The 26,510-nt window shown below is 30.2% G+C and overlaps 3 protein-coding genes and 2 long non-coding RNA genes across 5 annotated transcripts; 3 read left to right on the top strand and 2 right to left on the bottom strand.

The window, feature by feature from the left end:
- Positions 1–291: 291 nt before the first annotated feature.
- On the bottom strand, positions 292–858 carry LOC149499201 (uncharacterized). The gene has a single exon (XM_089722178.1). It carries the CDS (start codon positions 856–858, stop codon positions 292–294), a length of 567 nt encoding a protein of 188 aa, XP_089578304.1.
- A 6,424-nt stretch (positions 859–7,282) lies between these two features.
- On the top strand, positions 7,283–10,488 carry LOC105646428 (cucurbitadienol 11-hydroxylase). Its single transcript, XM_012232282.3, has 9 exons — positions 7,283–7,487; positions 8,009–8,332; positions 8,765–8,914; positions 9,005–9,253; positions 9,334–9,423; positions 9,502–9,580; positions 9,709–9,815; positions 10,173–10,300; positions 10,389–10,488. The coding sequence occupies exons 1-9, from the start codon at positions 7,284–7,286 to the stop codon at positions 10,477–10,479; spliced, it is 1,422 nt and encodes a 473-aa protein (XP_012087672.2). The 5' UTR covers position 7,283; the 3' UTR covers positions 10,480–10,488.
- Positions 10,489–15,831: 5,343 nt separating this feature from the next.
- Positions 15,832–16,473, bottom strand: LOC149499200 (uncharacterized). Its single transcript, XM_089722177.1, has one exon. It carries the CDS (start codon positions 16,456–16,458, stop codon positions 15,832–15,834), a length of 627 nt encoding a protein of 208 aa, XP_089578303.1. The 5' UTR covers positions 16,459–16,473.
- Positions 16,474–17,776: 1,303 nt separating this feature from the next.
- LOC149499199 (uncharacterized) lies at positions 17,777–20,381 on the top strand. The gene is made up of 2 exons (XR_016322511.1): positions 17,777–18,253; positions 20,207–20,381. It is a non-coding gene; the product is annotated as an uncharacterized LOC149499199 (long non-coding RNA).
- Positions 20,382–22,780: 2,399 nt separating this feature from the next.
- On the top strand, positions 22,781–25,387 carry LOC149499198 (uncharacterized). The gene is made up of 2 exons (XR_016322572.1): positions 22,781–23,257; positions 25,213–25,387. It is a non-coding gene; the product is annotated as an uncharacterized LOC149499198 (long non-coding RNA).
- Positions 25,388–26,510: the final 1,123 nt, after the last annotated feature.

The raw sequence follows: 26,510 nt of genomic DNA, 5'->3' as shown, positions 1-26,510 counted from the left end.
ACTTGAATAATTAAATTGATCAATGAACTAATGAAATAAATTGGATAGAGTTAAGTGAAATCAAAACCCCTAGTAGTTTTACTTCCTTGATTTCTTTTAATCAATAATTGCTTGCTTAACTTCTTATTTTTACTTGTTGAATTTAATTTCTATAAACAATTTCATCATTTATCGTTTAAATAATAACAAGATAACATAATTTTGGTACTTGGTATACAATCCCTGTGGATACGATACTCTTACTCATCATATATTACTTGTAGCGATTTCGTACACTTGCGAAATAAGCTGTCAACTACCCCTCCCATGCTCCCAAGTAAAAGCATACCCAGATAGATGGAAATCAAACAAACCAGCCTCATGCACCGCAGATCGAAACCCATTAATCAAACGAATGGGTGGCGGACGACCACCTCGCTTCTCATAAGTTGCCAATATATCATTAAAGTCCCCCAATACTACCCACGGTAAATCACTATGAGAAGCCAAAGCACGTAACACATTCCATCCTTCGACCCTTCTATTTTTATCTGGCATACCATAGAAACCTGTCATCCTCCATTCCCCAACATCCTCCACCTCCACCGTGGCATCAATGTATCGTGGTGAGTAGCCAATAACAGAAACAGATTTCGAACCCTTCCAAAGTAGCGTTAATCCTTCACTATGTCCCAAAGTATCCACAGAAAAACATCCATCATATTGCAACAATTGTTGTATTTCATTAATTCTAGCGGCATTACATAAAGTTTCAACAAGAAAAATAAAATTCGGCCTCTTTAAGTTAATCATCTCACATAAAGCTCTAACTGCTCGTGGGTTGCCAAGCCCATGACAGTTCCAACTTATACAACTCATAGTGCTTGGCGGGTCTGAACAACAGAACCCGCCGTAACTCCATTTTTTGACCTGGTATCCTTCAAATTTGACCTACCCACAGTAGCTGAAGCGAGATGAGATGGGCTTGGACCGGGCCCAGTTCTCTTCCTTTTAGGATTAATCAGCTCCACGCCAACATCCTGTTGACCTCTAAATTGCCAATATCCCCAGCCTCTGCGTCAATCCCGCCCCCACTATTCTCGCCCCTAATCTCAGCCACTCCCTTATCTGTAGCTCTATCGAAATTCGAATTCGTATCGGGATAGGGATCAAATTCTACGCCACCGTAACTACCGTTCGGAAAGCGGCCACTGCCGTCCTCCTCCTCCCTCAACCATTTAACTCCAATATTCACCATACTCCTCCGAGTATTAGAACGCAGTTCTGGTCCAAAGTTTCGAATAAGAGGATCATCCCTTCGTTCCAACAACAATCTACAAAAACGTTCAGTATGACCAATGAGCCCACATAGAAAACAGAAATTAGGTAGGTTCTCATATTTCAGATTCGGCCAGAACCATTCTCCTGCCTTCTTCCGCAACTTGATATTCTGCTTTAGAGGCATTCTAACATCCCATTTGACCCTAACTCGCATTCTAGCAAATTCTTTTCATATATCTCTAAAAAAATCCTTTAAGTGTAGTAAGTTATAAAACAAATTTTAACATTGATTTTGAATCAATTTAATTTGGAGAATACGAATTAAAATAATTCAAACCTATAATAACTAACATGTATGTGTTTGGTAAGCTTTTTAATCGGCAACTAATGTAACTAATAGAAGTTTCAAATAGTTGTTGATTTTATTAGTTATGTCTTGGAGCTTTCTCATGTTATTTGCTAGCTGATTTAATATGTATTTTATTTGAAATCCATTAACTTTAGAAAAATAACTACTAGTAAAATTTTTAAATATTTTTTATGCTTACTTTATTTATAGTTATTTAAAAATAATATTTATTAAATATTATTTAAGAAAATTTAATTAATATTTTTTTATTTATATAATACATTAGAATAAAGAATAGTGTATCACTTTAAAAATACAAAAATATATACATTGTATATTATAATGTATAAAAAAATAATATTTTTAATAGTCAATTTTATATTTAACAACAACCGCTATCAAATTTTATCAAACACTAATCTTTATTAGTTAACCACTATCAGCTACTAACTACTAGCTATCAACAACTATTATCGACTATCAATTATTAGCTATCCATTGGTATAAAAAACTAACCAAACAAGTCCTAAGTGCACATCTATACAAACAAGAAAAGAAAATTGAAAAAATATATATAGATGCCTATGTAATTTTTGGTATGTAACTTGAATTTGAAATGACGATTTTTATAGGGCATCTCAAATTCATACCGAAATAAAAGTTTTCTTTAATATTTATGAACTGATCGGTCTCCCATGTTTCGTATGGTTGTATAGTGATGATATATATATATATATATATATATACTGAAATGACGATTTTTATAGGGCATCTCAAATTCATACCGAAATAAAAGTTTTCTTTAATATTTATGAACTGATCGGTCTCCCGTGTTTCGTATGGTTGTATAGTGATGATATATATATATATAGGATATTCGATTCCTACCTGGTTTTGCTACTTTACTACTTGTTGATTCTTGTATGCTAATAAAATTTTCTCAAATGCATATAAGTTAACAATATTTATTTATTTTCTCCATTTCAATAAAACAAAACAATTTTATTAATTAGTTTGTTGCCTTGTACTTTCATTATCTTTACTGTGATAAAAGCGCCTAGATATCACAACTAAATGGAGGTCAATAAAACGGACTTAAGCAGTCCTCATTAAATTCGGATTTAAGTAGTTGTCAATTAATTCGACCTCAATGCAGTTCACGTCGAGCTAAAGCATCTCAATATTTAAATGGACTCAGTCCACCTATTCAGACTTAAAGCAGTCTATTCATTCCAATTTAAATAACTCAACCACAACAGTCTACTAATTATAATATTTGTTGGACATAAATGACCAACATCTTTTGGAGACTCTTGATAATATTAATAATTGAACATTAATATTATATATATATATATATATATATATATATATATATATATATATATATATATATTTTGAAGGATATTAGATTTCTAAATAAACTCTAACTAACATATAATTTAGGATTTCCTCTATACTTATCCTACTATAATTACTCTTCTCTTAATAAATATGTATATCTCCAACTAAATCTAGAAAAGTGGCTATTTCTTAAATTCTTTCAATTCTCAATTTATGATGGTTAACATATAACATTTTTTTCGAAAAAGAAAAAACAATAATAAGAACATAAACAACAATATTTAAGAGCTGTAAAATTCATTAAAAAGAAATACTAAAAGCCATTTTTTTAAAGTCATAAAAGCAATGGAATTCATAAATCATAATAAGGGAGAACACCAAAAGCCATTATGTTTTAAAAGTTATATAACTCATAAATTAGAGAGAGGTAAGGAAGAAATTTTATCTACAAAACCTTGAATTTTTTCTAACCAAGTTAATACAAAATACTCAAATAATAGAGAGTTTCACTCTTCAAATAGAATGCCACGTCAGTATCCATGATTACTTGATATTTAAAAATAAAAATAATATTTTTATTATAACGAATAATCACTTTCAATAATTCAAATATCAAATATATTATACTTATTGATTCCCAAAGAAATAAAATACCAAATAAAGTTTTTTCGTAGATTCTTAATATATTAATATATACATACACAAATCAAGTTTATAATTAATCTTGAATTTTTTATTTTCTAGAAATATTTTAGTAGGTTTTAAAATAATTTTTATAAATATCAATTATTATTGAATTCATTTTGAATAAATAGTCTAAAATATGAGCATAGATCCAATAAAGATTAAACACATAAAAAAATTCATTAAAATTTGCCCTAATTTGAAATAAGTTAAGAAATATTGTCATCTCCCTTCAAAAAAAAAAAAAAAAAATTACATATCAATTTAATCATATCTTAGTTAATCATTGATAACTGAATGTACTTTGTAATTTCATTATTATCACCATATTGATCAAGCTCAAATTTATTAAATGCCATGAAAATAGTCTTATATTGTTTACAAGGAATCCAATTTTCTTGCTGAAAGTATAATGTGATTTTTTTTTTTTTTATGATTTCATTTATATTGAAATAGATGTTTATATAAATTCTGCAAAAATAGGAAAGTAAAAAAAAAAAGAAAATGAAAGAGAAAATTGTAATGACATTGTTAAATATTTATAAAAAGAAAGTGAAAAGATTTTAAAATATTAATGATATTATTAATTTTATTAATTATTCAAAAACTAAAAATTTTAATGATATTTATTAAATTCTCAATTAAAAATATTAAAAAATAATTTTTTTAAATATAAAAATTAATTTCAACTCAATATATTAATATTCCCTTATAAGCACCTTAATAGTATAAAATGATGTCACATAAACTTTTAGAACTCAACTTTTATATATTTATATAGATAGATAGATATAGAAAATAATAATGATGATAATGATTTAGGGATTATTTATTTTGTCTTTCTGATAACTTATTAGACCTTCAGCTTATTCGGTCAAATAATAATAAATAAGCATATTTGATAAATTGAACTAATAAATTATTTATCTAAATTTGCAAACCAAATTTACTTTCATGAAAAAACTTCATTTGAGAGCTAATTTAATGTCTTTCTGCTTTAGGTATTTATACTAGCTGATAGCTGATATTTGATTGAAATTAGCTAATAGCAGTTAGTTGAAAAATATCAGTATTTAATAAAATTTTAGTTGAAATTAGCTAATAGCAGTTAGTTGAAAAATATTAGTATTTAATAAAATTTTAGTAGCAGTTACCGTTAAAATATGAAATGAAGGTTAAGAGTAAATCGTAAATATATTATAATTTTTTATTTTAATGTTGTATAAATAAACAATATTAAATTTTTTATAATATGTAATACCTATTTGTTATCTTTAATTAATTGTATATAAACAAATCCTCATGGGCTGCAATGGGAAAATAAGCCTCATTGACCTTGTTTTGCATATGAAGTAGCTCTAAAAAATCATTAAAAGAAGGCTCGAATCTAAGAATTCTATGCAAGGCAATTACGATCCTCCAAAAAATTAGGATGAAATTGAGTAATACAAGCCATATAGTGTTTTAGTATAGTAGCATAAAGAGGTCTAAGGGAAATCCAATTTGAATAATTTGTAAGAAACATAACTCTTGAAGTATATTAATTTGAATTATTAATAAAATATTGAACTAAATTAATAAATATTCATTTTAAATGAGACTTTTAAACATATCTATGTTTTAAAGTTATTATTATAAAATAATTTAATCTATTTAGAAAAACAATTAGCTAAAGAAAATTAAACAGACCAAAGACTAATACAAAACCAAAATCTGTAACTAAATATATAACAAAAAAATTTATGACAGTTGGAGAGTGGGCGGGACTCTAGCCCCCGCTAATCCCCTCCCTCCCTTTGTGGCTGCCTAACTCCAACTTTAAAATTTTATGATCTTGTGCTTTTAAGTTCACAGAAGGGAAGAAATTAGCAGTTTAGAACTATCTCACAAATCTTAATGCAAGATTAGAAAGACTTTATAAAGAGCAGTTATTGTGATTAGAACTGCTTCACAAATCTTAATTAATTTCAGAAACATTTTATGAAAAAAGGTTATTGCGTTTTTAGAACTACTTCATGAAGCTTAGATAAGTATTAAAGATTTTGTGAAAAACAGTTATTAAATTTTAGAACTACTTCACAAAGCTTTAAGCAAAGTTAGAGAACTGATTCAAATTCGAATTGTGATTTGTACTGAATATAGAAGAACATATTAGAACTTCGTATAATCACAATACAGAAATCTGGAGTTCTAATGTTCAATAAAAATAAAGCTTATCCAAATTTAGAACCATAAAATCATTAACAATTTTGCATTTCTAAAAGATTAACAGTTGTGTAAATAAAATAGAATCAAGCAGAACTTCAGAAAATAAAAAGATAAACATAGCGATTTATAATGGTTCGGCACTAACTAGCTTACATCCACTCCCCAAGACTCATCTTAAGATCCTCTACTATGTTATCTCTTTTCAAGGGTAAGAGACAAGCGAACAATACAAGGCAATAGATCAACTCCTAGATCTACCCTCTGTCCCACTAGATTTTCCAAAACTTCTAGTCAATCTCAACCCTTTCTGCTTTTGCAGAGAATAGAAAATCAAATCAAGACATTAGAATCTCACACAAGGAGAAGGTCGCTTAATAACTTTTTACTACACAGCTTTTCACCTCATCTGTCACACAAAAGTTTTTCAAATAAAAGCATGTCTACAACAGATTACAGAATCTATATAGACATATAAAAATACAAATATAAGTACAGGAAGAACAGTAAACAAGTTTAGAAAATGGGTTTAAAGATTAGAACCGTTCTTCAAAAAATGTTGTTACTAAATTTTCTTTTCTCTTAAAAATTTTTCTTGAAGTAACAAGACGAAAAGAAATAAGGGGGTTAAGAGTGAGTTTTGAGAGATAAAAACGTTGATGCAATTAACTCTTACTCTTAAAAATTAAATTACACACGTTTTCACAGGAGGAAGGCGTCTTTTATAGTAGGTTGAAGATCTCGTTTTAGAAAGTGTAATCTTTAGCTTTTAAAGAAGATTTTTGACTTTCCAAAATTAAAAGATACAAGAAGATCCTTATTTGTTTTGTTGCCAAAAATATTTTAAGTAAAATCTTTTCTTTTAAGGTAAGTAAATAAAAACGAGATTTTGTACTTTTTTTATCAAATAATTTCAAAAAATAAAAGATATAAAAATCTATTTCAAATATTTTGTTACCAAAAATAATTAAAACAAAATCTTTCTCTTTTAGGAAAGTAAAGCAAAAAGATCATATTTGATTTTTATTATTTAAGGTAATTTTCGAAAATCATTTTTGAGAGAGAGAAGAAATATTTCTTGCGCTTATAGAAGAAATTCTCTCTATCCTACTATAAGTCCTAAGATACTAACCACTAAAATCTTCAATAGTCTTCATGGTTTTTAATTAATCTTAGATTTATAGGAACTTGTCTTCTTCAACAATTTCCATATTTAAAAAATATGCATAAAATAATATTAGTATATATAAAAATATTAAATTTATTTATTTTGCATAATCATCGAAATTTCAATATAAAATTGACTCTTGAGCCAACACTATTTTACCTAACATGAAGGGCTATAAATGGGTGAAGGGTTCGATTCAAAGTTCACAAATTCCAACTATATTAGAGTAAAAGTATATGCACTCTCAAAAACAGTTAAAAGCTTATATTTGAAATGTGGGCAATTGTATTGTTTGTCGCATTGGTAGTTGTATACTTCGCCTATCGGTTTAACAAATGGAGAAACCCAAAATGCAATGGAATTCTGCCTCCTGGTTCCATGGGATTGCCTTTCATTGGGGAGTCTCTTAAGCTTCTAACTCCTAGCTACTCAATAGATACTCATCCATTCATTACAATAGATTACAAAGGTACAAATATTTACCCATTCCTTTTTATTTGTGGAATGAACTAAGGATTTGACAATAGCTTTTTAAGTAGTTAATCAAAACGCTAAACACTATTTCTATAGTGTTCAGTAACATAGAGTATAAACTAGCTTTTAAAGGTTAAAGTAGTGTTTTATAAAAAGTTAACTTAAAAAACGTTTAGCTTTTAGCGTTTCATGAAAAACTATTTAAATAGCTAGACCGTTATTTGCCGAACAAACCGTAAAATAACGATATTAGCTGTAAAACAAGAATAGCTCTTCCTTTAATTCATAAATTAATAAAAAATTTTATAGTCAAGATGACTTAAAACTCAAACTCAAACTCAATTGAGACCTCCCACTTTTCGTATTATATTCTATAAAAATTGAAAAAACCAACTAAATTATCATTAGTGTTATTTATGCCTATGGGAGAAGGAATCGGTTTAATCGTGAGTTTTGCAAGTACTTGCTTCGTATTTTGTTATTATTATTTAAATTCTAGTATTTATTTATTTGTTTGTTTGTACAGATACGGACCCATATTTAAAAGCAGTGTGGCGGGTCAATCCGTAGTAATTTCAGCTGACCCGGAATTTAACAATTACCTGTTAAGTCAAGAAGGGAGGTTAGTGGAATTCTGGTATACGGACGCGTCTAAGGTAATGATGGGAGGGGTGGGGATCAATGCCTCTGGTTACATTCACAAGTACAATCGAAGCCTTCTCATGAACCATTTTGGTAGGGAGAACCTCAAAGAAAAATGGCTTCCTCAAATACAAAATTTGCTTAACAAAACTTTATCGTCATGGTCAACTCAGGAAAATGTGGAAGTCAAAGAAGCTTTTGCCTCCGTAAGTGTGGGCTACTTATATTTTCTTTAGCATTAAAATTAAAATTACTTTTTCAAAACAAATGTTATTATTATATATATATATATATTTCGGATATGTTAATTAGATATTATTAAAGTTTATTTTTAAAGTGATTTTCATATCTATTGGTCATAAAATTAAATTTCAAAATAAATAAATGCTCATTTTGATTTAGCAGTTGATACTATATTATAGTTGAAAGTATTTGTTGTTGGCTAATAGTAGTTAGCTGATTATTTATTGTGTATATACACTTATCATTAGGTTATGTCTTGATATGCGAATTAAATGCCCACTAAATGAAAGGTTTAGCATCATTCATTCAGTTAACTTTAAAGCAAACTAAACTAGTTTAAAGTGAATAAATCAATTACGTTAGTAGAAATCAACGACTTGTTTTATTTTTTGCAGGTTATTTGTGAATTTACAGCAAATATTTTGTTTGGTTATGATTTTGAAAAATCAGCTGGTAGACTCGGCGACAACTTTACCGGTGTACAAAAAGTTTTGCTATCATTTCCTTTGAATATTTCTGGTATGACATACTATCAAAGTTTGAAGGTAATGGAGATATGGAAGAGATTATTATTTAGTAAGTAGGGTTTATGCAATTATTATTTTAACTTGTTTGCTTTATTATTCATATTTCAGAGTCGAGAGAGGGCATTCGAGATTTTTAAAAAAGCAGTTAAGGATAGAATTAACTCAGTTGAGAAGTCTCGAGACGATGTTCTTGATCAAGCCTTGACAGATATGGAAAGAGAGAAGTTCTTAACGGAGGAATTTATACAATTTATTTTTTTTGGGGTTTTGTTTGCTACTTATGAATCGATTTCGTTAACAGTGGCATTAATCTTCAAGTTCCTTGAATCTCATCCATCTGTGTTAGCAGAGTTGATGGTACGTTATCTTTAAACATATTTTAGAAAATGAGTTAAACCAATCCATTTTATCAACTATTTTTAATTAATTTGCCACAGATTGAACATGAGAATATTCTCAAAAGTAGACAAGATTCAGAATCTTCAATCACATGGGATGACTATAAATCAATGACTTTCACCCAGCAGGTAATTAAATATGTAACGATCTCTCTATTTTATTCTCATTTTTAACCATTTTTTGTTATTGTGTGCGTAAATCAACAGGTCATTAGTGAAACTCTTAGGTTAGGAACTACTGCACCTGGGTTATGCCGAAAGGCAGTCAAAGATATTCAATTCAAAGGTACATTCATCTTCTTCGGATAACCGTTTATAGGACGATGATTCGGTTAATCCGATTCAAATCGAACTAAATTAAATATAAATAAAAATTAATTTTATTTTAATGTTATTTTTTATTTTTTATTTAAGGATTTACAATACCTACTGGTTGGAACATAATGATGGTCACTTCTATTCGTCATATAAACCCTGAAGTATACAAAGATCCACTTGAGTTTAATCCTTGGCGCTGGAAGGTAAGTCGACTTCATTGATGTATATTAAATTATTAATATTAATAATAAACTTGAAAAGCTCATATATATTTATTAATTTATATAATAGGGATACCCTTTCACTCGACTCATTAAGTTAGTGAAAACTCTTGTTATCGAGATGACTAACATTTGAGACCTCTCACTCTCCACATTAACAAAAAAATCAATTAGATCGTACATGATTAACTTGATTTTAATATAATTAATTACATACATTTATTTACAATTATCAATATATATATATATATATATATATATATATATATATATATATATATATATATATATATATATATATATATATATAAAAGATTAACTTATTGATGTATTATGCAGGATATGGACTCATTTACTATATCTAAGAATTTCTCACCTTTTGGAGGAGGAACAAGACAATGTGTTGGGGCTGAGTACAGTAGATTGGTGATTGCTTTGTTTCTCCATTTGTTGATCACCAAATATAGGTAAAGTAATTGAACATTGTTTTGACCAATAGGAAGATTGTTGAATATTTATATTAACTTTTTTTTTTTATTATATAATTTTTAATAGGTGGACAACAATCAAACAAGGAAAGCTTATAAGAAATCCTTATTTAGGATTTGAAGATGGTGTCTACATTAAATTTGCCAAGAAAAATTAGAGAGGGATGTTATTTAATTTTATCTCCCTTTGATAAAATAATTAGCAATAAAATGCTTCTCATAAAACATAATATATATATATGTATATATATAATGCATGTAATCATCTTGAATAATACTAGCTATAATTAGTTATCTACGGCATTTTATATGTTTTAATGTATGATGAACTTTGTGCTTGTTGAACTCCTACATGAAATTTACTATATTCATGTGTGAAGAAAGGAATATACTTACTTATGCTAGTGTATATAAATTCCTTATGTACCTAAAAAATGGTTAATTACTATCATTTAAAAAAAAAATGTCAAGATTTACTATTGTTTTGCCTTTTTTTTCCCTATTGACAAGATAATTATACTGTTGATTGCATCAAATGTTGTCTTCAGATTTGAAATTGTAATAATTATGTCACTATATATATTGAAAAACAATTATTCCATCCCTGTTTTTTTTAAGAAATACTTTTTGAAGTCCATATATTTTCATTTCATCCTAACATTTAGTCATTTCATCTAATTTTATCCAAAAATTCAATTTGCCAGGTGAAAAAAGAAGAGTCAAAAGAGAGAATAAAAAGTTAATGCAAAAATACAATTATGTTCTTCTATTAAACAAATAAAAAAAACAATTAAGAACCAAACATATGTGAAAATATCAAGATAATGATGGCAAAGTATAGAAAACGCATTGAATGTCACTACATTTCTTTGTAAAATTACATTTCATCTTGTGCTACAATTAGACTGATGGTATGTCAAGACCATCTTAAATTGTAAACTAAAACTTTAAATCCTATATGAACCGATGATTCAATCTTCTATATATAAGCTAAGTTTTATACATTAAATCACCTACTAACATAAGATAAATGACATACACTATTATAAATATACTGCAAAATAATTTATCAAATGCAAGTCTCAGATCCAATACATCAAATTATCATTTCATAACAATTAATCAAAAACTATACTATTACAATTTTCATGGTTAACAATATAATCCTATAAATTCTTTCAACAAATATTCATTTAATTAAGAGATCATATAAAATAAATATCAAAAGTATGAAAACATGTGAATACTTTCAACAAATATATATATATATATATATATATATATATATATATAAGCATAACATAATATAATATTTTCTCAGTCATAAATATCAGTAAGAAGATTATACCATATGTTGGCTCAAGGGTCAATTTTATCTTGAGATTTTGATGATTATACAAAACAAATAAATTTAATATTCTTGTATGTGCTAATATTATTTTATGCAGAAATTATTGTTGAAAATTATTGAAGAAATGAAGTTCCTACATCCTAAGATTTTTATTTGAAGACCATGAAGATTAATGAAGATATTTTCTATTGGTTAGTATTATAATAAGTCTTAGGAAATTATTGTACGATAGAGAGTAAATGATATTATAAGCAGAAATCTATTTTATCTCTCTCAAAATTGTTTTGAAATGTTTTTGAATAAATTTATTAAGAGGATATAGCCAAAATCTTTACTCTTCACGTTTTTCCATCTAAAATATCTTTGGAGTAAATATTCTTGGTAGCTATTAAATGAAATTCTGCAAAAAGTATTTTCTGATCTAAAAAGCAGTTTCTGATTTAATACAGCTGTCTGTTTCTAATACAGCTGGCTGTTTCTGATATAAATGTTACACTGTTTTCTAAACTGAACCTCTCACATTCAAACCTTGCATGTGTGAATATTAAATGTGGTCAAACAGCTCTTTTAATTGCAACCCATGCATTGCCTCGTTAGTTTAAAAACATCAGAAACTTCATTGCTCATTAAAGCAAAAATAATCTCAACGTTAACTTCAAAAGAGAATATCATCTTTTCATATAAAAACCATTTCCTCTTTTAAAAAGAACGGGTTTTGTAAAAGAGTATGAGTCTATTGTTTAAAGCTTAAATCTCTCAAAGCTCTCTCTTTAATCCCCCTATTTCTTTTCGTCACTTTGCTTCAAGAAAAATTTTTAAGAGAAAAGAAAATTTATTAACAACATTTTCTAAAGAACAGTTCTGATCTTTAAATCTGTTTTCTAAATTCGTTTTCTGTTCTTCCTGTGCTTATATTTGCATTTCTCTCTGTCTATATAGATTCTGTAATCTGTTGTAGACAGGCTCTTTATTTGAAAACTTTTGTGTAATAGCTTAGGTGAAAAGCTATGATGTTATAGGTTATCAAGCGACATTCTCCTTGTGTGAGATTCTAATGTCTTGATTTGAGTTTCTGATCTCTGCAAAATCAGAAAGGGTTGAGGTTAACTAGAACCTTTGGAAAATCTAGTGGGATAAAGGTTAGATCTAGGTGTTGATCTATTTCCTTGTATTGTTGGTGTCACACCTTACCCTACTGTAAGACATGGCATGTCGCCCGTAATATAATTAATAAGCACTTAATTCTTATAAATGCTTACTAAGTATACTACAAGGGACTTAAACCTTTTTATTTCCTTCATTTTTTTTATATCTTGTAGCAATAATTTAGTTATTAAATGTATAACTTATTTTGGTTTGTTCACCTGTTAGAAAGAAATGTCTATAATTTACTAACTAGTAATCTCAATATAATTTCTTAAACATATTATTAAAAACATAAAATGGTTCCATACCCATAAGTCCATGGATGATTTAATTACATATTGGAGTCCTGTTCAAATCTTAGATACATAATGGAAATTAATTACTTTAATAGACTATAAATTTTCAAATTCATACAATCATAATTTACATGAATCTGCTCAACTATGCATAGATGATCTGTTAATGTTTAATACATCATACATATTCCAAAAGAAGTCAAATATACAATAGCTACATCAGTAGCATACTATCTACATCAAATAAAAATGATCCTCTCTTGGTTCTTTTTCCTTTTCTTTACCTGCGATAGTACAAAAGCAACTATCGCTAAGCATATGGCTTAGTGGTGTACTAATAAAAATAATAAGGAATGACAATTCATAAATCCACCATGGTAAAGAAAATAAGAAACAAAATAAATCAATACCATTTAAATCATCAATTCATAATATGGTCTTTACAGCTTTTATAGAGTCAATTCTGAGGGCCATCAGTGTCTAATGTGCACATCTAGACCTGCTATCTACAACCTCAATCTGTGATATGATTTCAACAGAAGAGGGAGCAATCTACAACCTCAACATTGAGGGAGAATTTCATATCAATCATATATCATCTAGTGATGATATCCATGTTCAATCGATCGTAATATCAACTTCAACAAATGAAATGATATTCGGGGTAATAACCATATCTATATCAGCTGTAAGACTTTTAAACCATTCCATTTATGTACTAATATCAAAATCACAATGGACAACATTTCATTTCACAACCACTGCTAAAAACATTCAATCACGGCCACCCCTCATACTACAGATATCAATTGGCCAACGTCCTCCTCTTTCACAGTATAAGAATCATAAAATTCATTTACAAATATCATTCGGTCGTATGCTTTCAAAATAATCTTTTTCCTCTTTAAAAACTTATGAATATAATTATAATTCATAAAGCAAATCCATTGAAAATATTTTGCAAAATCAATTTCATTTTGTTTAAATAAAAGTAGGAAAGGAATAATATACACTAACCGGAACTAGATGGTTCCCCTAGCCCTTTTCCTCTAGTAATCACCCTCTCCTCAACTCCCTTTCTCCCAGCAGCTGTAGCATGATATTAATACTCACATTAAGATCATACTACACAATGTACACACATGCACTTCTATAAGAATGTAAATTAAGCATTAGAATGTAGTCTCATGCTTTTTCTTTCATTTTCACTATACTTGTCCTAGTGTTATATGATCTGAGTTTAAGCATGAAACACTTCATATCCAACACTTAACCACATCCTAGACACAGAATACTAACAATGAAAACAATAGAAGTGAATAGCATGCTAAATTCGTTCAAGGTTTATGACATGCAGAATTTTAGCATTTGAGTAGCTGGTATTGCGTTGACTATATCTTGAATTCCCCATATTCAATTGCCCTGAAATTTTGACAGCATGTTCCCAACATCTTAGGGTACTGTTCTGGAAAATTTCATAATTTTTAAAGCTCATTTTCATTTTTAAATGACATAATTATAGAATCTGAAGTTTAGTTTTTCTCATGCTGAGCAGCCTGCATTGATTTACTTATAACTCCATTTCCTTTTATCCAATGGCCTTTAAATTTTAACACGACCTACCCAACATCTCAGTCTATCTCCATATCAAATTTCATAAATTTTGGAGTTCATTTGCTTAGTCAAATAGTTCAATTACAGAAGCTGAATTTCAGGCAGCCCAACTGTAACATGTCCAATAATAATTTATATATGTTTAAGCATTCTCACCTCACTTCCAGCACAAATTCATGCAATCCAACTCTTCTATTACTTACATAACATCATAATATAAGAATATCAGAATCCCTAGTTCATGGCATATCAAGAACAAACTCAAAATCATCCATCTTGGTGACTTATGCAACTTAGACTTTGAATTCATGCATAACTACTTTCAATCATCTTAAATCACCTTAAAATCACTTCTCATCACTTCATCTTCACCAAATCAGATTACACAAACAAGCACCTCACTTCAAAGTTCATGGAATTCAAAAAGTAATCCATAGAAATGAAGGAGGAAGTGAAAATAACTAACCTTTTCTTAAGAAATACTTGAAAATTCTTTGATTTTCACCTTCTTTTTACTTGGTTTTGACTCAAAATCCTCCTCCTCTCTTCTTGAACGGTTTGGCCTACAACAATGAGTGAAGTGTCGTGGTTCTTTCCTCTTCTTCAATAAAATTATATAATAAACTTTATTAAAAATTCCTTCCATGTCCTTTAAATGCAAATTGCACTATAATCCTCCCTTTTGTTTTCCCTTCATCCTTTGGCACTCTAATCTTTTTAATCATTTTACTTTAGTCCTATTAGGTATAAACCAAGTGTATTTAATATTCTAAACTCCACTTGGTAAAAAATCGTACGGAAATTACCATTTTTCAGGCTTTTCGGGTAAAATCGTGCTTTACCGAGAAGTCATTCATCTTTTAACTCATTTTTGATTTCCTTTAAGCTTTCACATTGATTTGCAAAGATCAATTAATGTTTCATTTAATTAATATTAATATCCTCAATATATAGTGTTTCCCATTATTCTAAGTTTTCCTTTTTTTTTTTTTTTTTTCGGATAACCGAATTCATCGAAAAAGCTAGAATAGAAAGAACTACAAAATTGAGGATATTACAACTCTTCCCTCCTTAAAGAAATTTCGTCTCGAAATTTTTACCTGTTATAGATCGCTGAATAATTGTGGATGTTGTCTTCTTATATCTTCTTCACGTTCCCAAGTAGCCTCTTCTCTGGAGTGGCTTCGCCATAACACCTTAACTAGGGGAATCTGTTTATTCCGAAGTTGCTTAATTTCCTTAGCTAGGATAGCCACCGGTTCTTCATCATATGTGACGTCTCGATTAACTTCAATTGATTCTAAAGGCAATAAATGTGAAGGGTCCGATCTATATCGCCGAAGCATAGAAACATGGAAAACATTATGAATCTTATCGAGGTCTGGTGGTAAGGCTAACCTATATGCCAATGGACCAATCCTCTCAAGTATTTCATAAGGTCCTATGAAACGAGGACTTAATTTTCCCTTTCTACCAAATCTCATAACACGCTTCCAAGGGGAAACCTTAAGGAATACTTTATCACCCATATTATACTCTATATCTCTTCTCTTTAGATCCACATATGACTTTTGTCGATCTGTTGCTGCCTTCAATTTTTCTTTAATTACTTTGATCTTTTCTTCTGTTTGTTGAATAATTTCAGGACCTAGTAATTGCCTTTCACCAACTTCATCCCAACATAGAGGTGTCCTACATTTTCTACCATATAAAGCTTCATATGGAGGCATTCTGATACTGGTCTGGTAACTGTTCTTATAAGCAAATTCTATCAAAGGAAAATAGTTATCCCAACTACCTTCAAACTCAAGAACACAAGCTCGAAGCATATCCTCCAATATTTGAATAATCCTCTCAGATTGACCATCTGTCTGAGGATGGAATGCAGTACTAAAATTCAATCTAGTGCCCAGGGCTTTCTGTAAGCTAGCCCAAAATCTAGATGTGAATCTTGGATCTCTATCAGAAACAATGGATACTGGCACTCCATGTAGTCTAACTATTTCATCAATATACATTTCTGCCAACTTCTCTAAACTATAGTCTGATCTTACAGGTAGGAAATGAGCACTCTTCGTCAATCTATCCACAATAACCCAAACTGCATCATGTTTCTTCTGGGTAAGTGGAAGTCCCATTAGAAAATCCATAGTCACTCTTTCCCATTTCCAATCTGGAATCTGAAGTGGATGATGTAATCCTGCTGGCACTTGATGTTCTGCCTTGACTTGTTGACACATTAGGCATTTAGCTACAAATTCAGCAATATCTTTCTTCATACCAGTCCACCAATAGTTCCTCTTCAAATCCCTATACATCTTGGTCCCACCTGGATGCATAGCAAATGGAGAATCATGTGCTTCCTTCAAAATGAGATGTCTCAAATCTAAATCTGAAGGAACATATAACCGGTCCCGAAATAGTAATAACCCATCTCTCCTGACAGAAAAATCTGGTCTTTTACCCTCTTATGTCTCTGAAAGAATCTTTTGATATTCATCATCAGTCACTATTGTTGTTCGAATTTGATCAATCAATAAAGGCTTCACCTGAAGATTAGCTAACACCCAATTGTCAGAAATCTTCTCAATCTTAGCATTGATAGACCGTAGATCATGGACTAGAGATAACGCTGTAGTCCTCAGGCTAGCAATAGTCTTACGACTCAGTGCATCTGCTACCACATTAGCTTTCCCTGGCCGATAATCGATAATACAGTCATAATCTTTTATCAACTCAAGCCATCTTCTCTGTCGCAAATTCAACTCCCTTTGTGTAACGCCCCATTTTTCTATGTCTAAAATAGTAAGTTACCGGTCTGTGAATAGTATCATCGGTCCGGGAATAAATATTATTTTGGGCCGGAAAAATTACTATGTATGTTTAATATTTTCTATAATATTTTTGGAGTATGTATACATTATTTTTATGGGTAGAAAGTAAGTAATAAATATTTTTAGAGAATTTAGAAAATTTGTGAATAGTTAATTAAGGTGTGATATTAAGTAAGGAAAATTAGAGGCAATATTTGTATGGAGTAAATTTGAAATGGTGTTATATTAATTAAGGAAATTAGATGAATTATTTTTATGGAGTAAAGTTGAGGATTTTATTGTGTTAAATAATATTTTGAAGGAATTTAATTGGGAGAATATTTGTAGCCATTAGATTAGATTGACTCAATCCTAGCCATCCAATGTTGAGAAAAGACTAAAATACCCTTGTGCTCAATAATTTGAGCAACCACTTTCTCTCCTTCTTCTTCTCTTTGGCGTTGGCTATCTCCTTCTTCTTCTTCTTCTCTTTGTTTTTCTTCAACTTCATCCTTAGCTAAATCCATCAAATTCAACCCATTTAACTTGATTTAAGGAATCAATCCTAGAGTTTAAAGCTTGAGAAGTGATTTGTGGTGATTATTTTCAAGAAACTTGGAAAGCCAAAGGCTTAGGAAACCTCTACCAAGGAGTAAAGGCAAAGTTGGAGCTTAGAATGCTTTAATCTAAGCTTGCTAAGGCTTGTTTTAAAGTAAGTGTTCATAAATCCTCCTACCTTGTTTAAATTTTTGATTTTGTGAAGTTTCTACTATTTTGTGAAAATTGGGAATTTTATATGAAATGATTTGATTATTGAATTTTGGTGGTATAAATGTGTTCTTGGGAGATTTCTAAGCATGTTTATATGTAGAATTGATGAGGAAAACATTTTCTTCTTCATCTTCCAAAAGTGGCAGAACCTATTGATGAAAAAGGCCTTAAGATTTCTTGTTCTCTTTGTTGGTTTATGCTCTTAAGATGATGTATGATGAGTATGAAATATGTGGTAGAAATCCCTACCTTGTATATGATTTAAGTAAGCTGAAATTGGGAAAAATGTTATTGAGTGAGATTAAGGACTATTTTTCGATCCTTTTGAGTTTTCCTTTGTGTCTGAGTCCTTCATGAAAGTTATAGGTCTACTTCTTAGCTTTCCAACCCATCCTCTTGTGTCCTATTTGGATATATATAGTTCAACTTATGGCTGAAAAACCCAAACTGACTCTGTTATGACGAGCTACATGCATCACTGAATTGAGTGCCCATTTTGACCACTATAATGATAAGATTATATTCTGAGTTCTTCATGAGAGTTGTTTCCCTGTGTCTTGAGACTTCTCTGGTTTTGGATTGGTTTGATTTGAGTGTTTGGATAAGTAGGAATTGGATAAACATTGGAATTAGTGCTGCTGAATCAGGTCTGGACTATTGGTCTGTGTTCCTAGCCTTTTTTCACCATATTACAGATTGATCTGGGCTGTTGTCCCTTGATAACATTTGTAGAATTTTGTCTTAGCTTTCTAATGAATCAAACTTCACTTAATTTGGAAATCTATAACTCAAGTTATGTCCTAAAAACTCAGAAAAGGTCAAGGTGATATTAATGCTGGAAATTTTCTATGTCCTAAATCGAAGGGTTATTTGGATAAAAGTATGTATAAATCATGTGTGATGAAGTGCTCTTGATTATTTGTATGTTTTAGAATTTATTTGACAAAAATAAAACATAAGTGTGAGAAGGGTTGTTGTGGATATGATTAAATGGATATAAATTGGAAAGGTGTGGAATTGATTTAGATAATGCATGATGAGGGTTGAAATGGATACTTTTGTGCATAAGAGTTATGTTAGCATGCGTGATTGGAGAAGGAAATTCCTCCCCTTGGTACCACCTTAGTGTAGTAAAGCTTACATAATTATTATATATATGACATAAGTATGATTATTTGATAACTTTTATATGTTTAGAGTTTTAATAAAGAAATGGGTATTTAAGGTGTAAGTGCTTTGTATATATATACTATCTTAAAAAGAATGTGGTAATTTGTGTAAGTTGTAAGTTGAGAAATTTTGAAGTGATGGGTATTAAGTAATGAAGTGTTTTTTATTAAGAATTATTGCTTTTGTGCAAGAATGATTTTGATTTGGGCTCTACTATGCATGATTGAAACGTGGTATGATGAGATTGATTTTGTTATTGTGAAGCTATGATCATATGCTAGGGTTATCAGCCCTTATAAATAGGCGGACGCGCTTATTTGTGTGATGGGGGTGGTGCTTTCATAGGCCACGGTGGTGCTTTCATAGGCCACGATTGTGTGATGGGGGTGGTGCTTTCATAGGCCATGGTGGTGCTTTCCTAGGCCACGATTGTGTGATGGGGGTGGTGCTTTCATAGGCCACGAGTATGTGATGGGGGTGGCGCTAACATAGGCCACGATCAAATCTGCTTATGTTCATTCTGCATGAGTATGAGCCTTAACGAAAAATAACATTTTATTGTTGCTATAAATGTAAATGCATGTTAATATTTGAGATTTTATGATTATAAATGATTTTACGAAATTTGTGTTTTAAGTAAGTTGCCATCGCAATTTTGGTAAGTATGTGAATTATGAGCACCACTGAGTTTTATACTCAGCGCGTCGATTTTTATCACGCGTAGGTTGAAGATGTGGTTGCTACTTGAAGAGTAGAAGCATCTTATCAAAGCAGAAGTCACTAATTTGGTAGTAGTCGATTGAGATTTATGTACTTAAGAATTATGGCATGTATAATTATTACATTTTTTGGAGATTATGTTATTTGAATTATATGTAATAATAAATTATTTTGGTTTATATATTTGGAGATAAGCATAGGATTTATTAAATGAGTGAATATGAAATATTTTAAGTCAGTTGATATGATTACTTCATTAAGACTTGATATCTATAATGAATGCAAGTAATTGCTGAATCGAAAATACTATTGAGGATTTATTTAGTTATGAAAACATAAAAGTGTTGTTGTGTTATAATAATTATTTGGAGATGTTGGACATTTGGAGTTTCATTGGGAGTATTTTGTATTCACATGTTTGGCGAGCTCAGTTTTTAAAGGGATATTCTTACAGTATTTTTGTAAGATTGTTCCCAATGTATATATTAAAAAAAAAAGATAAGAAAATGAAATGACATTTCTATTATAAAAAAAAAATTAATATACTCGTGAAACTTGTGAATACCCAATTACTTCTAATGTAAAATTTTAGTTTTATGATTTATATGTTAAGTTAAGACGGTGTCTCCGGCACCGAATGTGGCATCCGCCGTCGAGTCTCTCGGGATTGGGTGGCGGGTGTTACATTAAGTGGTATCAGAGCATAGGTTTAGGCGATTCTAGGACTATGTGTATTGTGTAGGAATTTATCTATGTTGAAGTGAGAGTATGAGTAATTTAAGTTAAATACATGCCATATTGGTTTGAATTGGAAACAACCAGCTATTGGAGAATGGTTTTGTGGTAAGCGGAGTATGTTATTGAGGTTCCTACTGATGATTAATGGTTATATCCATCTGGACCATGTGAATGAATGATTCTTGGAGGAATTCTTAGAGAATAAGGGATAGAGATTCGATGTGGTGTTTATTGGAGATAAGATAGTATTAAGGCGTTAAGGATTGATGTTCTTTTTCTTGAATTGATATGAGTTCCAAGTGTTAGAAGTATATTTGAGATTTGACTTGTGAAGATATGAATTTTAATTTCGAAATTGATTTGTATCCATGCTATTGATAGCATGAGTGACTTGTGAAAAGGTTTGTCAATTTTGAATCCATAAGAAGCATATTTTTTTTATAATGGTGCTTATGTAAATGATTTTGTTATGATTACAGAAATGCGAACGAGTATGAATTAGTATAATTTAAATGGAATGAGAGTCAATATGTAGAGTTTTTTTTTGACAAATTAGGAATCATTGGTTATTCAGAGTTGATGGAAATAGAAGGAATGATACATCAGAGTATAGAAGTAAGAATTTCTATATTTTTGAGATTTCATGAACATATATATATAAAAAAAAAAAAAAAATTTGTGGTTCGTGTTGATCTCACTATGCTTATATGAGAATAAATTCGAAGCCAAAATGATTAAGAGTTTATAAGTGATCATTGTGACGATAGAAAAGATTGGTTAATAGTTAATAGAAGTATGTACAAGTCATGGATGATTTATGGATTTTTGTGAGATATCTATGAAAAAAAAAAAAAAAAAGGGTGGAATTGCTATGACTTAGTGAATTCTATTTGGATGGAACTACCAAATCGTTATGGATAAATGGTTAAGTTGGGATAGTCTATATGGCACATTGCATGGTTTGCATAACTTTGTGATGGTGTATAAATATTTTTATGTATTGAGATTTGGAACTTTGGTATTATTATTATTATTATTTTTTTTTCTTGAGTTGAACTTGCAAGTATGCATGATGTATATATGCATGACAGTGTTTGAGATTAAGTATCATGCAGCAATTAAGTTATTAACACTGTTATAATAATAAGCTATATGATCTCAGGAGAATACTGTTATGAGAATAAGCTATATGATCTCAGTATATGTTCATATAATCTCATCATGCTTTATGAGAATTGACTTGATGCAAATCTTCGAATATGATATTTAATGATATACCTTGATATGTATCTTATATGATGAAATGTTTGGTATGGGAGTTATATAGGTCATTGGATTGAGTGTTAGATAGAATAAGAGATGTTTATGGAGTTTTCTTGTAAGAGAATTAAAGAGGATAGTACAGATCTAAACGGTTCATATGCAAGAGAAGTTTATGTTATAATTATGAGATTAAAGTGCTAGCAAATTAAGGAAGAATAAATGAAGTCGGAAAAATATTATGAGATTTGTAATTATTTAATTCAAGTGAATTTCGAGGACGAAATTCTTTAAGGGGGGTAGAACTGTAACGCCCCATTTTTCTGTGTCTAAAATAGTAAGTTACCGGTCTGTGAATAGTATCATCAGTCCGGGAATAAATATTATTTTGGGCCGGAAAAATTACTATGTATGTTTAATATTTTCTATAATATTTTTGGAGTATGTATACATTATTTTTATGGGTAGAAAGTAAGTAATAAATATTTTTAGAGAATTTAGAAAATTTGTGAATAGTTAATTAAGGTGTGATATTAAGTAAGGAAAATTAGAGGCAATATTTGTATGGAGTAAATTTGAAATGGTGTTATATTAATTAAGGAAATTAGATGAATTATTTTTATGGAGTAAAGTTGAGGATTTTATTGTGTTAAATAATATTTTGAAGGAATTTAATTGGGAGAATATTTGTAGCCATTAGATTAGATTGACTCAATCCTAGCCATCCAATGTTGAGAAAAGACTAAAATACCCTTGTGCTCAATAATTTGAGCAACCACTTTCTCTCCTTCTTCTTCTCTTTGGCGTTGGCTATCTCCTTCTTCTTCTTCTTCTCTTTGTTTTTCTTCAACTTCATCCTTAGCTAAATCCATCAAATTCAACCCATTTAACTTGATTTAAGGAATCAATCCTAGAGTTTAAAGCTTGAGAAGTGATTTGTGGTGATTATTTTCAAGAAACTTGGAAAGCCAAAGGCTTAGGAAACCTCTACCAAGGAGTAAAGGCAAAGTTGGAGCTTAGAATGCTTTAATCTAAGCTTGCTAAGGCTTGTTTTAAAGTAAGTGTTCATAAATCCTCCTACCTTGTTTAAATTTTTGATTTTGTGAAGTTTCTACTATTTTGTGAAAATTGGGAATTTTATATGAAATGATTTGATTATTGAATTTTGGTGGTATAAATGTGTTCTTGGGAGATTTCTAAGCATGTTTATATGTAGAATTGATGAGGAAAACATTTTCTTCTTCATCTTCCAAAAGTGGCAGAACCTATTGATGAAAAAGGCCTTAAGATTTCTTGTTCTCTTTGTTGGTTTATGCTCTTAAGATGATGTATGATGAGTATGAAATATGTGGTAGAAATCCCTACCTTGTATATGATTTAAGTAAGCTGAAATTGGGAAAAATGTTATTGAGTGAGATTAAGGACTATTTTTCGATCCTTTCGAGTTTTCCTTTGTGTCTGAGTCCTTCATGAAAGTTATAGGTCTACTTCTTAGCTTTCCAACCCATCCTCTTGTGTCCTATTTGGATATATATAGTTCAACTTATGGCTGAAAAACCCAAACTGACTCTGTTATGACGAGCTACATGCATCACTGAATTGAGTGCCCATTTTGACCACTATAATGATAAGATTATATTCTGAGTTCTTCATGAGAGTTGTTTCCCTGTGTCTTGAGACTTCTCTGGTTTTGGATTGGTTTGATTTGAGTGTTTGGATAAGTAGGAATTGGATAAACATTGGAATTAGTGCTGCTGAATCAGGTCTGGACTATTGGTCTGTGTTCCTAGCCTTTTTTCACCATATTACAGATTGATCTGGGCTGTTGTCCCTTGATAACATTTGTAGAATTTTGTCTTAGCTTTCTAATGAATCAAACTTCACTTAATTTGGAAATCTATAACTCAAGTTATGTCCTAAAAACTCAGAAAAGGTCAAGGTGATATTAATGCTGGAAATTTTCTATGTCCTAAATCGAAGGGTTATTTGGATAAAAGTATGTATAAATCATGTGTGATGAAGTGCTCTTGATTATTTGTATGTTTTAGAATTTATTTGACAAAAATAAAACATAAGTGTGAGAAGGGTTGTTGTGGATATGATTAAATGGATATAAATTGGAAAGGTGTGGAATTGATTTAGATAATGCATGATGAGGGTTGAAATGGATACTTTTGTGCATAAGAGTTATGTTAGCATGCGTGATTGGAGAAGGAAATTCCTCCCCTTGGTACCACCTTAGTGTAGTAAAGCTTACATAATTATTATATATATGACATAAGTATGATTATTTGATAACTTTTATATGTTTAGAGTTTTAACTAAAGAAATGGGTATTTAAGGTGTAAGTGCTTTGTATATATATACTATCTTAAAAAGAATGTGGTAATTTGTGTAAGTTGTAAGTTGAGAAATTTTGAAGTGATGGGTATTAAGTAATGAAGTGTTTTTGATTAAGAATTATTGCTTTTGTGCAAGAATGATTTTGATTTGGGCTCTACTATGCATGATTGAAACGTGGTATGATGAGATTGATTTTGTTATTGTGAAGCTATGATCATATGCTAGGGTTATCAGCCCTTATAAATAGGCGGACGCGCTTATTTGTGTGATGGGGGTGGTGCTTTCATAGGCCACGGTGGTGCTTTCATAGGCCACGATTGTGTGATGGGGGTGGTGCTTTCATAGGCCATGGTGGTGCTTTCCTAGGCCACGATTGTGTGATGGGGGTGGTGCTTTCATAGGCCACGAGTATGTGATGGGGGGTGGCGCTAACATAGGCCACGATCAAATCTGCTTATGTTCATTCTGCATGAGTATGAGCCTTAACGAAAAATAACATTTTATTGTTGCTATAAATGTAAATGCATGTTAATATTTGAGATTTTATGATTATAAATGATTTTACGAAATTTGTGTTTTAAGTAAGTTGCCATCGCAATTTTGGTAAGTATGTGAATTATGAGCACCACTGAGTTTTATACTCAGCGCGTCGATTTTTATCACGCGTAGGTTGAAGATGTGGTTGCTACTTGAAGAGTAGAAGCATCTTATCAAAGCAGAAGTCACTAATTTGGTAGTAGTCGATTGAGATTTATGTACTTAAGAATTATGGCATGTATAATTATTACATTTTTTGGAGATTATGTTATTTGAATTATATGTAATAATAAATTATTTTGGTTTATATATTTGGAGATAAGCATAGGATTTATTAAATGAGTGAATATGAAATATTTTAAGTCAGTTGATATGATTACTTCATTAAGACTTGATATCTATAATGAATGCAAGTAATTGCTGAATCGAAAATACTATTGAGGATTTATTTAGTTATGAAAACATAAAAGTGTTGTTGTGTTATAATAATTATTTGGAGATGTTGGACATTTGGAGTTTCATTGGGAGTATTTTGTATTCACATGTTTGGCGAGCTCAGTTTTTAAAGGGATATTCTTACAGTATTTTTGTAAGATTGTTCCCAATGTATATATATTAAAAAAAAAAGATAAGAAAATGAAATGACATTTCTATTATAAAAAAAAAATTAATATACTCGTGAAACTTGTGAATACCCAATTACTTCTAATGTAAAATTTTAGTTTTATGATTTATATGTTAAGTTAAGACGGTGTCTCCGGCACCGAATGTGGCATCCGCCGTCGAGTCTCTCGGGATTGGGTGGCGGGTGTTACATTAAGTGGTATCAGAGCATAGGTTTAGGCGATTCTAGGACTATGTGTATTGTGTAGGAATTTATCTATGTTGAAGTGAGAGTATGAGTAATTTAAGTTAAATACATGCCATATTGGTTTGAATTGGAAACAACCAGCTATTGGAGAATGGTTTTGTGGTAAGCGGAGTATGTTATTGAGGTTCCTACTGATGATTAATGGTTATATCCATCTGGACCATGTGAATGAATGATTCTTGGAGGAATTCTTAGAGAATAAGGGATAGAGATTCGATGTGGTGTTTATTGGAGATAAGATAGTATTAAGGCGTTAAGGATTGATGTTCTTTTTCTTGAATTGATATGAGTTCCAAGTGTTAGAAGTATATTTGAGATTTGACTTGTGAAGATATGAATTTTAATTTCGAAATTGATTTGTATCCATGCTATTGATAGCATGAGTGACTTGTGAAAAGGTTTGTCAATTTTGAATCCATAAGAAGCATATTTTTTTTATAATGGTGCTTATGTAAATGATTTTGTTATGATTACAGAAATGCGAACGAGTATGAATTAGTATAATTTAAATGGAATGAGAGTCAATATGTAGAGTTTTTTTTTTGACAAATTAGGAATC

Source organism: Jatropha curcas, chromosome 1 (assembly GCF_041381405.1).
Source record: "Jatropha curcas cultivar XTBG-Jc1 chromosome 1, XTBG_Jcur_1.0, whole genome shotgun sequence".
NCBI classification, from domain to species: domain Eukaryota; kingdom Viridiplantae; phylum Streptophyta; class Magnoliopsida; order Malpighiales; family Euphorbiaceae; genus Jatropha; species Jatropha curcas.
This window is presented reverse-complemented; position numbering and strand designations above follow the sequence as displayed.